Genomic DNA, 16,597 nt, shown 5'->3' on the forward strand with positions numbered 1-16,597 from the left:
TGGTGGGGCGCATATTGATGTGCCATGAAACAGAAAATTGCTATAATTCGATTATACATTGTGGAATTTGCCCCAAACTTCACACATTTGATTATAGTCCCGTCCTGAAGACAGAAACATGCCAGTGATATGTAACAGTCATAGAGCCCCCTAGTGGCAACAGGAAATGGCATGTTTCTCTACCTCTATGTACTCCTGCTAGAAGGTTCAAATGTACCTCAAATTTGGTCAGCAAATCCTTAACGCCTTGATGATGGTATGTAGTGAAGATTGTGGCCCCTCATGGGTAGGATTGGGTACTGTTCACGTTTCAACCAATACCGCTTCCAATACTGCTTCCGATACTGGTACCTGGAATTCGATACAGGTACTTAACGCTACCCTTTTTCGGTACTTAACTCTCTCTGTGATAACAAAAGTATAATTTCACTACTTACCATGGGAACTATGGGAAAAAGTTAAAACATGCAGTATACTTCCAGAGACAACATATCATGAGTCATATTCAGTCTTTTTTCAGTAGTATCAGCTTTACTGCATACAAAACTGTTAAATAAAATAATTTTTTAAGTCAACTGCTTCATTTAGTTGTTCTTGCTGTTTGCAGAAAATAATAAATATAATGAGCTGTTAAGCCTAAATAAATAGATCCCCTGATAACTGCACAAATGTGATCCTTTAAATTAACATGTCAGTTATAAAATTTAACTTGTAAACTGTCCTTTTAAACCGCTTGACTAGACCTCATAAAAGTGGAAAACAAAATGTAAACTGCAATGAATAAAAATAAATACTTTATGAAGTTAACTGCTACAGGTATATTTAGCTGTTGCAGCTCATCAAGATAGTGCTATGAGAATAAAAACAATAGAAAACATCAAGATATAGGCTACATGTGTTTCAGTTGCTCTCTCCTGACACTCAACGTCTCCACTATAGGTGGCTGTATTTTAAACCTATTGGGAATTTTGAGTTTTAGTTTTGACCCTTTGAGCTTGCTCAGTGTTAAAGCTACACAGTAGCAGATTGAGTTAACAATGTGAAGTCAGCAGTTATTAGTTAGTTCCTGGAGCACATTAAACACTTAATATACCTGCAAATATGAGCAAACATTGTTTTATGTTAAGTATGTGAATTAAAACTGACCATTAACAAATATACTTTTATCACTGTCGCAAGCTAACCTCTGCCAACGCATTAATGGGAATTCCCGTTATGTGGTAACGTAGAGCTAACGGGCAAAGCACTTATATATAGTTATATAAAATCGAACATGGCATATAACATACACTGTTTTAATAAACTATACAGCATGCCATTTCAAAGTGCTGTATTGTAGGGAACTGGATGTGTTTCATTTTCTTAAAGACTTTTCACCACTCATTCAAGAGGCTTCTTCAGTTCTAACTAACTGGAGAGGAGTTGGCTGGCTTTTAAACTCTGTGTGGGTGTGTTCTTATAGAGTTGTTAAGGACACATGTGAGCTCTGAGTTTCAGAGTCGTTAGGGCCACTTGTGGGTCATTGACTTAACCGGCCTTCAGGTGGGTTGCTAGGGCTGGTTACCGGTGTCACGGTAAACCACGGTAAAATTCCCGACGGTTAAGGTTACCGTTTAAGTTTTAATTACCATGGTAACCGCCGCGGTCGATAACCACGGTGTGGAAAACTCGCGAGATACTTTATCCAAGTCTCCCTACACAGGCGCAGCGTGCAACGTGCGCTTGTTATGTAGTGAAGAAGACATGGCGGAGGGAGGACGTGATAGTAGCGGCCCTCAAGGCATTTTTCCGCCTTCAAAGAGAACCAAATCTGAAGTCTGGGCGTATTTTGGTTATTATAAGAATGCTCAGGGACAGTTGGTCGAGGATGGCAGCCCTATCTGCAGAAGCTGCAAGAAGAAAGTTGTTGCGAGGGGCAGCAACGCATCCATTTTACTTACACATTTGCACGACCATCACCCTCAACTGTTCAGTGAATGCAAGGTAAATTAACCTTAAGCTCGGGTGCATGATGTGTGTGTATGTCGAGTTTTCTCTGTCTAATGTGCTGTTGTCACTAATGTAAACTGACCAGATAGTGGTATAACTGAACGAAGTTGATCCGTGATTTGGCACGTTATCTGAACCGCTTATTAATTGTAGATTTCACTTTTTAAAGTCGACCTAATAATTCCCCAAATATTGATGCAGAGCTGCAGGGAAGAGGATTTGAGACAAACACGTACTGGGTGGACTGAGTTAGTGAATGCAAACTGAATGAGATGACTGACTTTCATCTCAGCTCCGTTCACCGGAGCAGCGTCTACCTGTGGCTCAGCAGCCATTTGACCAATCAGATTGACCGAGTCCATTGACAACAGACGAGCAAGCAGACAGAGGGACAGACAGCCAATATATATAAGTAATATCAGAAATGTAGAATAGACTATATATAAAGAATAATATAAAATGGTGAATATAACAAGTGTCTAGATAGAGATAAGAGCCAAAATAGAGTATTCATAAGTAATTTAACAATAATCCTTTTTGTTTTGATCTAAAAGATTATCCAACCTGTTTCTCACAAAAGTGACATGATCTAGATTGTGAGTTTTGTGATCTGTTGGTTGCACCCTTAGTATTAAGTAACAATGACAGTAATAATTAATAATGACATTTTCTATTCATTTTTTTCACAGAGAGGGTCTGCTGGCCAATCAAGTGCTACTGCCAGTACATCTCATTCTACCTCTGTAACACAGACATTACAGGACGCGTTTCAAAAACAGGCTGCTTATACCTTAACCCTTTTAATATATAATAAATCTATTTAAATATAAATCTTGGTGAAATTATTTCAATTTATCAGTGTATCAAGTGTTTTTTCAACATTTTGAAGACATTTTAAAAATACCACGGTATACTGATAACCGTGATAATTTTGGTCACTATTACCGTGGTGTGAAATTTTCATACCGTTACATCCCTAAGTGGTGGGTGATAAGTAATGTGGTAGGCCACCTCCTCTGTTCAAAGATGGTGGTTTGACATAGATGGATTATGTTACTCTTCTTTCAAACCATCTGTCTTCTCTGGCCAAGATGTTTACATTGTTGCCCTTCTGTGTTGTTAGTAGTAGTTCCTAGTTCCTTTTTATTTTGTAGGGCAGTGGTGTGTTTTTTAATAGAGATAACGTTCCAACCCTGACATAGCAGGTTTTTTGTAGGTTTTACAATATATGTGTATATAAGAGCTGCAACAATGAATCAATTAATTGATTAGTTGTTAATTATTCAGTTGATCGCCAACTAATGTGATGACCAATTAAGTGGTTTGAGTAATTTATAAAGAAAATTCAAAATTCTCTGATTCCAGCTTCTTACATGTGAAGTTTTTCTTTTCTCCTCTCTGACGGTAAACTGAATATCTTTTGATTTTCAATAAGACATTTGAGGAAGTCAATTTGGGCTTAGGCAGGAAACACTTATCGACATTTGTCATATGTTTTCTGACACTCAATAGATAAACAACTAATTTAATAGTCAAGAAAATAATTGACAGATTAATAAATGATGAAAAGAAAAATTAGTCTGTAAAAATCTGCTTTTTAACCCCCTGAGTAAAAGCAATAACATTTGATTCAGGGGGTTAAAAAGATTGAGATTAAACCTGTCTGTGTTTAATATACACACAGCCAGAAATCAATGTGATCAGTGTCAGAAATCAGCATCACATCTGGAATAGAATAACCCTTTAAACCTTTTGACCCATGTCATCCAGCCTGTTGAACACACAGCAGTGATAAAAGAAGCTGCCAGAGTACAGTACATCACTCATATGGTTCCCTGGTATTTTTAATCCACAGTATGTCTGTGTGTGTATGTATGCATGTACACTGTTAAAGGCAGCTGGTAACTCAAAAAAGCAGACAAAAAGAATCATCTTCTGCTGAACAACAACGATGGGATTATAGATTGAGATTAAACCTGTCTGTGTTTAATCTGTTTAAATCTCAACCAGAGATCCTGCCCCTCCACAATATGCTCTGACGCAGAGGTTTTTATAAGTCTTCTACAATCCTTTGGTATTAATCTTTAACCAATCAGGCATATTAGTGAGGGCTGCAGTATTAGGGAATGTGTCAGCATGGGGAAGGATGGTAGTTTGTAGGATACACATTCGGATGGGACAAAACAAAAATTATACTCTAATATTGTTATGAAAATTGGATAAAAAGCTTTTACATGCATGAATTACATATATCACTAACATATGAGAGTTATTACTATCATATTATACATTAAATCCTTTGCCTGAACATACCTCAAAAACCCGAAGTAAGCCATTTGAGTACCACAAAATTCTTAAACCATGGCCTAAATTTACCTCAACTACAGAGAAAACCAAAGCTTTATTTAAAACTGGTTTATTTAACAGACAGGCAGCTTTTTTTCCAATTTCTTTTAAAATCTGAATGCAGCAGTTTAATCTTTTATAAGATTTTAAATCATATTTTAGAAAGAATATATGATTTTTTTTTATATATATATTAATAACTCAAACCCTGTCAGTGCCCAAGAAGTAAAATTAAATTGCTTAAAATCCACAGTAAAAGTGACCTAGCCAACAGGCTTAAAACAAACCTAGTTAAGATAGTGGGAGTTGGGAGTCATACCTCGTTCATCTCTACAAACAATTGCAGGCACGTATAAAATACCATGGGACCACACTAGGCTTGGGCGATTGGACAAATATATCGCCAATTGCCCATCGGCTGAGTCCATCACGGTTGGTTTCATTTAAGGCGATTTTTGTCATTTTTTTTTTCTTAATTAATGGTCTGCCTCCACAGAATTCAACACGGTACATATAGTTACATAATAATAGTTACATAATTACTATGTAGAGCACAATTCAAAGTGTGCGTGTATACGAACTGGCAGCTTCACGCATGATTTCCGACAAGTCTTTCACAAAATGGCGGAGCTGAAAGTAACCTTAATTCATAAACCATATTTGAGAACTACATCAAAAAAAGATGTGCAGTTGTGCACCCCGATCGTTGTAATAGGACAGGTATGTTATCCTGATCTCCCACCTGTTTGCTCCGAGGGAGCCGCCTCTCTCGGTGTTAGCTTGGCTTGCTCTTCAGGATGATGTATTCGCAAATGCTCGTGCAAATTGGTGGTGTTAGAATCTTTTGCTGGCACCACTCGTTTGCATAGACGGCAAATTACCTGACTTGTGTCTTTGGGCTTGCCGGTTGCGTCAGGTCTAAATCCAAAATAATCCCAAATAGGGGATTTTGTGTTCTTTTTCGCAACGAGCTGTTCCTCCATTGCAGTAGCCCGAGACCTCGCCCCCTGTGCCCAAAGCACGCTAAACTTTTTTGCTGCATTCATGTGGTGTTGGAAGATCCGAGTTGCCGAGTTGTTTTTCTGACATGAGGTGGCGTTCATGTGAATTATCCCATTCTGAAAGTCATTTTTAGATTTTTTCCGACATCACATGAATGCAACATCCCCCTTCTTTTTTTTTTGCTCTGCCACACACAACTGCCGAATATATCGGCAACCACTGGTTGATGGGCTGACAGTGGTCAGTTGGAAATTTTTAACATATCGCCCAACCCTAGACCACACAGCCATCATACAGCTCGGAAAGGCTGCTACTAGTAATGTAGTAAAACAAGTCCTACATCGATTTAACCTGAAAGGCCACTCAGAAAAGACGACGCCACTGCTCCAAACCACCATACAAAAGCCACAAAATTATGGCTTGCAACTGCACATGAGGACGGTCCAAGTCCTCTGGCCTGATTAAACAAAAATGTTGTTTTTTTTTAAATTTGCACGCTAAAGAATATCATCCCAACTGTAAAGGATACCCCATCCTTCACAGTTGGGACGATATTCATGATGCCACCCTGGCAGCATCATGGTGTGGGGGTGCTTTGCTGCAGGAGGGACTGGTGCACTTCACAAAATAGGTGGCATCATGAGGAAGGACAATTACAGTATGTGAATATATTGAAGCAACATCTCCAGACATCTGCCAGCAGGGGTGGAGTGGTAATCGGGACGATCGGGAGTTTTTCCGGTCGGCCGATGAATTTGCGTGAACGGGCCCACAGATCATTCTGAACGGCCGTGAGACGACCGCGGCCGGCCCTTGGGCTTGTCGAAATTATTGATGTTATTTAAATTCTCCGCGAAAATCTCTAAGATTACTATATTAGACCAAATTAGAAGTCCAACCAATATTTATGTCACTTGCTCACTCTCTATATCTCAGTCATGGTTACCCTGCACGCTGATCTCTGATCGCTCCCATCGATCTACTGATGTTTGTGTAGCCTATCTTAATTTCATTCTTCTTATTCAGGCGTTACAGAACTTTCATGGTCACAAATAAAAAAAACGACCTGCAATTTAATTTGTTTGTTTGTTCTTAAATTAACGTAGATTGGAGCAAAGCCTTCTGGGAATGGGAGGGCCTATCACACTGCGGTTATTCAATGAACCGATTGCAGTCACGCGAGACCTAGCTTAACTAGCGAGTTGTGATTGATAGCCGACGTTGAAAATGGCAACAGGTGGAGATGATATTGATACAGCAGGTGGAGATGATATTGTTGCGGATTTATTGTCAGTGCCCTTTTCAAGACGACCGTTTAATGAAAAGATTTCGTCTTTAAGTGACGTCATTGGTGAGTGGAACTGATGTTTTATTGCTGGTTTTGCTGCAGTGTTGCATCTCGTTGAACTGGTTTCATTTTGTTTCCACACACTTGTTAAATGATTGTTCATAAAGTGACTGTCTACCTGACGTTCGATAGTGTGTGTGTGTGTGTGTGTGTGTGTGTGTGTGTGTGTGTGTGTGTGTGTGTGTGTGTGGCTGTGGCTGTGGCTGTGTGCGTGTGTGTGGCTGTGAGCGTGTGGCTGTGTACGTGTGTGTGGCTGTGTGCGTGTGTGTGCGTGTGTGTGGCTGTGTGCGTGTGGCTGTGTACGTGTGTGTGGCTGTGTGCGTGTGTGTGGTTGTGTGCGTGTGGCTGTGTACGTGTGTGTGGCTGTGTGCGTGTGTGTGGCTGTGTGCGTGTGTGTGGCTGTGTGCGTGTGTGTGGCTGTGTGCGTGTGGCTGTGTACGTGTGTGTGGCTGTGTGCGTGTGTGTGGTTGTGTGCGTGTGGCTGTGTACGTGTGTGTGGCTGTGTGCGTGTGTGTGGCTGTGTGCGTGTGTGTGGCTGTGTGCGTGTGGCTGTGTACGTGTGTGTGGCTGTGTGCGTGTGTGTGGTTGTGTGCGTGTGTGTGGCTGTGTGCGTGTGTGTGGCTGTGTGCGTGTGGCTGTGTACGTGTGTGTGGCTGTGTGCGTGTGTGTGGCTGTGCGTGTGGCTGTGTGCGTGTGTGTGGCTGTGTGCATAACTAGAACAACGCAATTTTGAAGATGGAGCAGTAAAAGTATATTTTGTCAGAGCTTAAAAATGGCCAGGGACGCCACGTATTTTTCGTTAGTGATTTTTTTTTGGGGGGGGGTGGTTACAGAAGGCCCAGTTCTGATAGGCATGGTTCGCCACTGATTTACAGAAATGTAGGGGGTGGGCCGGTGGTGGGCCAGTGCGGTCAGAATTTTCCCTGTGGATTTTGGTGCCCCACTCCGCCCCTGTCTGCCAGGAAGTTAAAACTTGGTTGCAAATGGGTCTTCCAAATGGACAGTGGCCTCGATAATACTTCAGAGGTTGTAACAAAATTGCTTAAGGAGAATAATGGCAATGTGTTGGAGTGGCCATCACAAGTCTAAAATTTGACTTGGCCACTCCAGAACATTCACCTTGTTGTCGTTAAACCTTTTCTGCGTAGCTTTGCTGTATGCTCCGAGTAATTGTCTTGCTGGAAAATAAATCTTCTAAGTCGTAGTTCTCTTGCAGACTGAATCAGGTTGTCCTCCAGGATTTCTCTGTATTTTTCTGCATTCATTTCACCCTCTACCTTTACAAGCCTTCCAGGGCCTGCTGCCGAGAAGCATCCCCACAGCATGATGCTGCCACCACCATGCTTCGCGGTGGGGATGGTGTGTTTGTGGTGATGTGCAGTGTTTGGTGTCCACCAAATATAGTGTCTAGTCTGATGGACAGAAAGCTCAGTTTTGGTCTCATCAGACCAAAGAACCTTCTTCTAGTTGACCTTGGAGTCTCCCACATGCCTTTGGGTGAACTCTGGTGAAGATTTAATGAGCTTTCTTCAACAGTGGCTTTGTCTTTGCCACTACCATAGATTACAGATTACTAATGAATTCCTTTGTGTGGAAAGAGAACTGGCCTCTACTTAAAGGGGTGTAATTTGATTTCTCAATATTTGAATTATAAGCGCTTGCAAATTGGAAACTCACTCGTTCTGTTGTCAATATATGAGACATATCATAAGAACCAATGGAAGCAATAAGAGCTTGTAAGATGAATTAATCATATAATACAGAGTAACACATAACATAACAAATACACATTTTCTTATCTGTTAGTTTAGGATTATACAACAATGGAGCATATCTAAAATAATAAATGATAATAAAACTCAAATCATAAGTAAATCAAACTGGTTAATATCAAATACACTAATGTGGTACTAGCATTTCCTTATATCATTGTGTTAAAGGTTATTATCAAAACTCATTCTATAGCAGTGTGGTATCATGCAAATTAGCAGATTTTGAAGCAGTATAGTTTCATAATATCAAAATGATTACATGTTCTGAAACAAAAGATATATTATTGACACATTTAGGTAGATAGTTCATTCAGCATTCATTCAGCCTTCATTCATTTCAGACACTTAGGGTGAATAAGGAGAGGAGCAGGACGAAACACACTCAAAGAGGAATGTCGGTCATTCCCCCACAATGTATGGCCCTAGAGAGGTCTAATGGTCCATCTATGTGGATATAGTCTCTGTCTGGAGTGCAAACAAAGTCGTTACTCTTCCAAAGTTGGTGGGATGATGCTTTATTTCTCAGGACTGTTCCTTGTCTTTCTTGACATCTTTCCTCCTTAAGGTCAGAGGTCATTGGGTCTGCGTGTGTCTCTGAGCATTCCAACACAGGTACAGAGAGCCTTTCGAATAAACCATCAAAATGTTTATGAAGGAATTTAGTTTCTTCGCATATTCCTGTGTTTGGTCCACTACACAGGGTAAGAAGAGAGGAAAGGGAAAGAGACATATGACCATGGTGAAGTGTGAAATTGGAAAATGATATGAATATTGTAATCCAAATATTTATACATTCCTCTTGCACATGCAGACAGAGTAATCGATACAGATTTACTCAGAGAATAATATTTTTGGACTGAACTGTAATAATGTTCCTCCAAACAAAAATGAAGAAAAATATTCAGATGTCCTGTTCCACTTGATTAGATTATGTAGATAAACCTGTGATGGGGCTCTGCAAGTATTTGAATAACCCTATCTTTGCCGTTAGCACCTTTCCCATACCTCTATGTGAATGAGTGCCGGGGTCACGCAAGTAGTTGTAAAGCTTTGAGGTGTGTTTGGGCTTATTATCCTGCCTAGACTAAAGGTTTCTCAGGGGACAGTGAATGGAACTCTAAAATGCTTTCCAGTAACTGGATCAAGTTCCATCTAAAGTACAATCAGGCAACTCAAAGTGACCTGACCATCAGAAGTTCAATATATCAAGCTTAGTTTTGTGAGAGATAGAAAAGCAATTTCATCACAGATACAGAATTTACTAAATAAAGAACACAAGACTCCAGTCAGTCTTCAAGCATGATGTTTCCCACAACCTACTTGGTTAATTTTGATCAGTTCTGTAAAATTTAGATTTCAGTGAAGGTCTGGAAAGTGCACTGGCAGTGTTTCCTTTAATTCCTTTAATTGTTTACTGCAATATCTGCATGTTTAAACTACTGTATGTATGGTAGGTTTAGGCAGCTTAAATCCTTGGTGGTTGTCATGACTTAGTATTAATCCAAGACAGACAGGGAACCTGCCCTTCTAGTGTCAGAGGTTTTGTCTTTGAACTTCGTTCATATGCGACATATATCAATATATGCATTTATAATTTCTATGAGACTGGGCTGGTTTCCAGGATTTGATAGCCCTTCGTATTTTCAACTCGAAACAGCTCCATGTTCCCTCAGTACAAACAGAGCAATTTTTATACCTCTGTTATACATGCATATTGAGAGCAGCTTTCAAACATAGTCTTATTCAAATACATTTCTGTTTTAATATTAAAAACATTTTGAAAATTGGTATTTGGGGAGTACTATCACTAAGCTATTAGTATTAGCATGCATCCTACTATCATTCAATGTACATACTATGTGGAAGTTTTACCATGGTGCAACACTGTGTACTGTGTGCTAAAGTTTTGAGTTCATCACTTCACAACTAAGTCAGTTATCAGGCCAGTTTCCCAGACCATTATGTTTTTATAAATTAAATGTTAAAAAAATATCCCATGTTTGTGAATGTTATTTTTTTCAAAAGGCATTGCAATATAAATAATTAACTGTTCTCTCCATCCCTCTGTGTGTCTTCTTTAAGAGGATGAACCTATAGTTTTTGCAACCAACTCCCTCCAGAGGCGTAAAAAGGGGCTAGGCTTAACCGCACTGCGCACCACCGGCTCAGGCTCCACCCACTCAAAGAACAAAGCAGGCCTTATGATTGGCCTGCCACAGAACTTCAGACAGATCTCATCCATTATTGATGTGGACATCCTACCTGAGACACACCGACGTGTACGACTCCACAAGCACGGTACACACAAACCACTGGGCTTCTACATCCGTGATGGGGTGAGCGTGCGGGTGACACCACAGGGTGTGGAGAAGGTGAGATAAATTATTTCATTTGACCTACTTACCATTCTAGATAACATTACACCTTAAATTTTTACAAAATTAATGGTGAATTTTATTAATGATATTAATAAATTAAATATATACCCACCCAATATCAACCAATGATATGCCTTAACTCAGATTTTTTCTGAAAATAGTCCCTCTTTAAGAAAAGAACACATACGCAGAGAGAAAACGAGGGTCATTTTATATAATGTCCATCTGTCATTTTTCAAAATATTACGTGACAGTTTAATGTGGAGAATTAAACATTCGATGGCAGTTTATGGAACTAATTGGGAGAAAAAGTCAAAAATAAACATTTTTGGGTTGTCAGGAATTATGATGCCAGTGGCCCTAATCTCAGAATTGAATCATTTCACCGGTTTGGACTTTTTACAAAGGTTTATCAGCAAAAATTATATACACTTTGTTAAAAGAACATTATGTAGTAATTCTTATTATGTTCGAATTGGCGGCCCCCATCGCTTCTAAGTACAAGATAACTGATAATGATCTCCACTTTCTGTAACAATTTTTCAGATGTAATTTAACATTGCCTACTAACTACAAACAAAACTTGGCACGTCATAACAACCTTACGTATGTCTTCACACAACTCTGAACAGTAACAGCATGCCAAGCTAACATAACCTGAACCACAGACAATAACACCTGGTTATAACATGCTACCAGCTAAACCTCTGTTAAATATGCTGACTTGGCTTATAATCAGTCCCTCCAGAAAAGCGCGATTATGCGATCGCATAATTCAACGCATAATCAGCCAAAGTCCGCACATTTATGTGGGGGCCGCATTTTTTCAAAGACGCCGCACTTTGGCCGCATAAATTGCCGATTTCCGCGCAAAATGCGCAAAGTATGTGGGGCTTGCATGATTTCATAATCCCCGCATTTTCGTTGCAAAAAAGTCACATATATCTTCGCAGAAAGTTGAAAATGTTGCGTTTACTTCACACAAGAGCAGCCATTTTCCTCCTGTTGCCTTGGGAACGTTATGAAGTGACGTCATCATCGTCGACGTCAACATTTTGTAAGTTTGAGCCATGTGTTTAAGGTCTGAAATAAAACAAGATGAGAACTTAATTATTCCCAGCACTTTCTGTGATGTAGTATGCTTGCTTATCATAGGAAGTCATTAGAAATGACTCTTTACATTAAGGTAGTAGCCTAGTAACAGAGTGTTGGGGGAATCACTTTTTTTTTTTCTTATTCATCAAACCGCAGTTTTTGCAAGTTCCCGCAATTTTTGCAAATTCCCGCAATTTCATCGCATAAAATTGCATAAATATCCCGCATATTCCATCGCATTTTTTAAGAAAATGTGCCACATAATCAAGGATTTTTGCATTGTCGCATTTTTCTGGAAGGACTGTATAATAAAAAAGTAGCGAGTTGATAACTTTGCTGATGCAGCCAAACATCAAGCAAATGCACTAACAAATGACATAACTTAGCAAGTCAGCTATTATTACTTATTATTCAACAGCTCAGTGGCTGTCTGCAGCATTTTTATTAAGCAAAAAACAACAACAAAAAAAACAGTCTTAGACTCTTGTCAGTGTCTATTTTTCTCTTCTTAGTTTGCTCTGTTAGCATCCTCTTCAGCCTCTTCACCTGATGTCCGTAGAGACTGGTGAGTTAGGTTCTGTTGCCTACTCTGGCCCGGCACCTGAAAAATCTCCTCCTCCCAGCGGTCTCAAGCTGCTGTGATAGCGGTGAAACACCAACACTCCCTGGTGGTGCTCCGAGAAGAGTCAGCTAGGCTAGCAGAACTAATTTGCTACATCACGCAGCAGTTACAGGTTGCTTATAGGAAACTATTTTAAAATCATATTGAGGCAGAGCAGCTGCAGCACTTTAGAGAAAAAAATTGGAGAACATTTTCTCCATAAAATGTGTTCCAGTTTCACCAGAATCAATGATAGTTGGTGCTGTGTGTGATGTACTGCTGTGATATGTGATCCTACCTGCTCACTGAAGTTACAAAGGGCAGAAACAAGCCAAAGAGGAGCTGAGTGGTTGAGAGAAAGACACCATTCTCCCTATTAAAAGTCTCTGTAACAATGATTTTGAAGTTGCTATTTTAGGGTAAAATATCTACATAATGTTGCCTTCATACTGTTTCTTCAAGTCAATTCACAGTGGATCTTTATCTTCCCTAGACGTAAGAGGAAACATACCTCCTATGATCTGAATGCCTGGCTTCCTCAGTCTTCAAGTGCCCCCATCAATGTTCAGTCGGGTTGAGGTCACGTGATTGTGGAGGAAAGTCCATGACACTCAGGTCTCCTTGGTCTTCTTTGGTCATCAAGTAGTTCTTGTAAAGCTTTAAGGTGTGTTTGGGCTCATTATCCTGCTGCATTATAAAGTCAGGTCAAGTCATGGCTAGACGTAAGGGTTCTCAGGGGATAGTGTGTTACGGTGAGGTTATTTTTAGGACCCAAATGCAGAGAATGGAGACAGGAAGTCAGTGAGTAAAGGATTTATTTTACAAACTGATTTCTGGAGGGTAATGTGGAGGAGGAGACCAGACTTGCAGGCAGGCAGGAAGGCAAGCAGGCAAGCAGGGTTGACTGGAGCCGGCATGGAGGAAGACAGGAGAGCAGGCAAGCAGGAAGCCAAACAGAACGGCGCTGGAGATTTCTGCAGGAGCCAAAGACAAGGGCATCAGCACAAAGGCAAAAACGCAGAAAACACAAAACACTCTGAGTGTATAGAAAACACTAAATGGCGGCACTCTGAAGTCACCGTATGGGATGCAATAATCTAGCGCCGAAGTGTTGGAGAGACCAGGTAGATGGAGCCGGAGGGTGATGAGTTGATCAGATACAGGTGCGCCACTCTGCTGCTGCTGCTACTGCTGCCACGGCCACAGACACACACACACAGAAGGAGCAGGTGAGGGAGAAAAGTAGGGGGGAAAAGCAGATAGGGAGAACAGAACACAGAAAAACAGAAAAACAACCAGACTGCCACAGTAGCACCGTGACATAGTGAATGGAACTCTAAAGTACAATCAGGCAGACCCAAAGTGACCACACAAGATCAGAAGTTCAAATTTAGTTCCACAAGAGATAGAAAAGCAATTTCATCACAGACACAGAATTTACTAAATAAAGAAGACAAGACTCCAATCAGCAAAAGACAAAAAGAGTCAAGTCAAAAAAAGGCTATCTTGTAGTGACATGCTACACCCTCTGGTTTGCATCTTTGTGGAGAATTCATACTGTAGTAGGATAATGAGCCCAAACACACACACGCTTTGCAAGAACTACTTGACGACCAAAGACCAAGGAGTCCTGACCTCAACCCCATTGAACATTTATGGGGGCACTTGGAGACTGAAGGGCAACACCCAAGCGCGTGAAGTGCCGCCTCTAGCACCCACAGGAAGTGTCGTGCTGCAGCGCAATTCAAAATATTGCATACCAATATTAAAAACACCTCTATACCTAGTCAGGTTAAACAGTACTGCATATATATTGTGTATATTTAATAGACCAATCATTGACTGCCAGTCTTGAGTAACTGAGTAGAGCTTTTGATGTATGCAGGAATGTTGCTACATTTATTTTCTTCAATTTATTGAGGGACTGTTCATAATTTATGAGAGTGGAGGAGGTGCTGCAAAACAGGAGACACTGCAAATATTTTTTAAGCACTGGGTGGGAATGTTTTTTATTTTGGCTTCGGGGAAGGACACAACTTTAAATGGTTCATATTTTGAATTTATTTTAAAAGCTTGTTTTACCTCTGTACGACCCCAACATTATGCGCGTAATCACCATCATGACTTCTCCCCCATTATGTCAAACATGGAAATCTGCAATGCGCTTCGTTTGGCAGCGGTGGGTGTTGCACTTGAGAAAGCCAAGCATTCTGTGACATAACAAGAAGCTTTGTGGAACACTGTCAAATCATGCTGGGATAACATGGGTCATTAGGTTTTGCATAAACTTATGTCAGCTTAAATGCATGCTGTCATTAAAGCAAGAGGGTGACATACCAAATACTAATATACAGTATGTTCTGAGTATGTATATTAGGGGTGTCACAATTTTAAGTTGAAAATCGATCAAAATGAGCCTTCAATTTAGACAATCGAATCAAATGCAGTATCGACAAGTTTCATGGGAGACCGAACTGCAGGTAATTTCTATTGATCAATAAATTGCTAGTGACGTTAAATACACAGTATGTAGCTCAAGCTCATTTATAGTTATCCTGTCCACTGATGAATGTGGTTTTGATGTGGCTTATTTCACTGTCGTTGACATTGTGGCAATGTTAACTGCTTGAGAGAGAGCGTTGTGTGTTGTTGCTGTTGAATTCATGCCCTTTACACTGGAGATTTTGCAGTCAAGTCGCAGATACATAATGTGTCTAATTTTCTCCAGTACACAGTCTCTACATCTACTGTAAATGTAGTGGTAACAGTATGTTTAAGTCCGAAACAGAGTGCCAAGTGCTAAATGTGAGCATAATTTCCATTTGGCTCGTACAACTCTGACAATTTGTACTGAAAATCATTTAATAAAAGCTCTGCTGAGCGTTCTCTATCAGGTTTTGGTGTTGTTTATCTCTTTAAATGTATTTATGTTTCTGTCCTCTGCCGTCTGGCTGTGCCTGAGGTTGACATACTCAGAGGGACTTCATGGTGCATTTCTTAAATTCTGTAATCTACATTGCTTCATATGGCAAAGGATATGTGCGCTGATGGAGGCGTCATGGTGCATACAGGTGGACCTTATATATATCTATATATTAGGGCTGCCAAAGTTAACGCGACAATAACGCAAATTCCTCTTAATGGCAGTAAGTTTTTTAACACGAGATTATCGCACGCATGTTTTGACCCTTGGCCCGCCCGTAGTTTGTGAAATCAGGCAGCGATGCAGCAGTAACATTGTGGATGGCAGCAGAAACAAACCTCCTTGAGCAGAAATGGATAAAGAAAAGGGTCTTTTGAATGGCAAGTTCAGCTTCAAAGCCCTGCCAGATGGTTCTCCCTACAAGAACAAAATTATTTGCATTTACTGTCGATGTGAACTAAATAACCACCAGAGTACATCAAGTTCAAATACCACTTGCTGGCCAAGCACACAGCTGATGCAGAGAGCCCTCCTCCCCCTCACCAAAGGCAGACCAAGCTGTATAGTTTGCAGCGGAGACACCTTGACAACTCTACAGTCTCTATAGGTGGCGCTAGGGCAGGACATATGGGGAAGCTATGGGTCAAAAAAAAAAAAAAACCTCAGTCAGGCAGATACATAGGCCTATATTATTGCTGATGTTCATCAAACTGAGATGTTGTGGCAAAATAATTCCATTAATTCTCTACTTATTTTGCTGTTGTAGCCCAGAAGTAATTATTAATTAGTAGCCTAATCAATTAATTTTCTTACCTTAATGAAGCAACAGTCGCTGCGGGGCCTTTGTGTCGTATTTGTCAACAATTTCCTCAGGTTTAATCCTCTTAGTAATGCCACTCTCGATGTAGAGAAGCGAAAGAGAGGACAGTCTCTGCTGGGCCATAGTTGTCCTCATCCAGTTGCGGATCCGGCGCATCAATGAGAATGAACGCTCACTCGTCGCCGTCCCAACTGGAAGAAACGGTGCCAATTTAAGCACTTTTGTGAAGTTTGGGTAAAATCCAGTCAAGGCAACAGGTGTCTGGAGGGCGGCCAGAGTCTCCAAAGAGGCGGCGGGTGTCTGGACCGAGGTCGGTGTCTGGA

At 40.5% G+C, this 16,597-nt stretch overlaps 1 protein-coding gene across 1 annotated transcript in view; it reads left to right on the forward strand.

Moving 5' to 3' along the window:
• The window catches only part of pard6a (par-6 family cell polarity regulator alpha), a 51,174-nt gene that overhangs the window by 27,299 nt on the left and 7,278 nt on the right, over window positions 1-16,597 (forward strand). Inside the window, exon 3 of the mRNA XM_073472483.1 lies at window positions 10,540-10,829. Coding sequence (XP_073328584.1) covers window positions 10,540-10,829 — 290 coding nt within the window. The remainder of the gene's footprint in view (window positions 1-10,539; window positions 10,830-16,597) is intronic.

This window comes from Pagrus major, chromosome 8 (assembly GCF_040436345.1).
Source record: "Pagrus major chromosome 8, Pma_NU_1.0".
Taxonomy (NCBI): domain Eukaryota; kingdom Metazoa; phylum Chordata; class Actinopteri; order Spariformes; family Sparidae; genus Pagrus; species Pagrus major.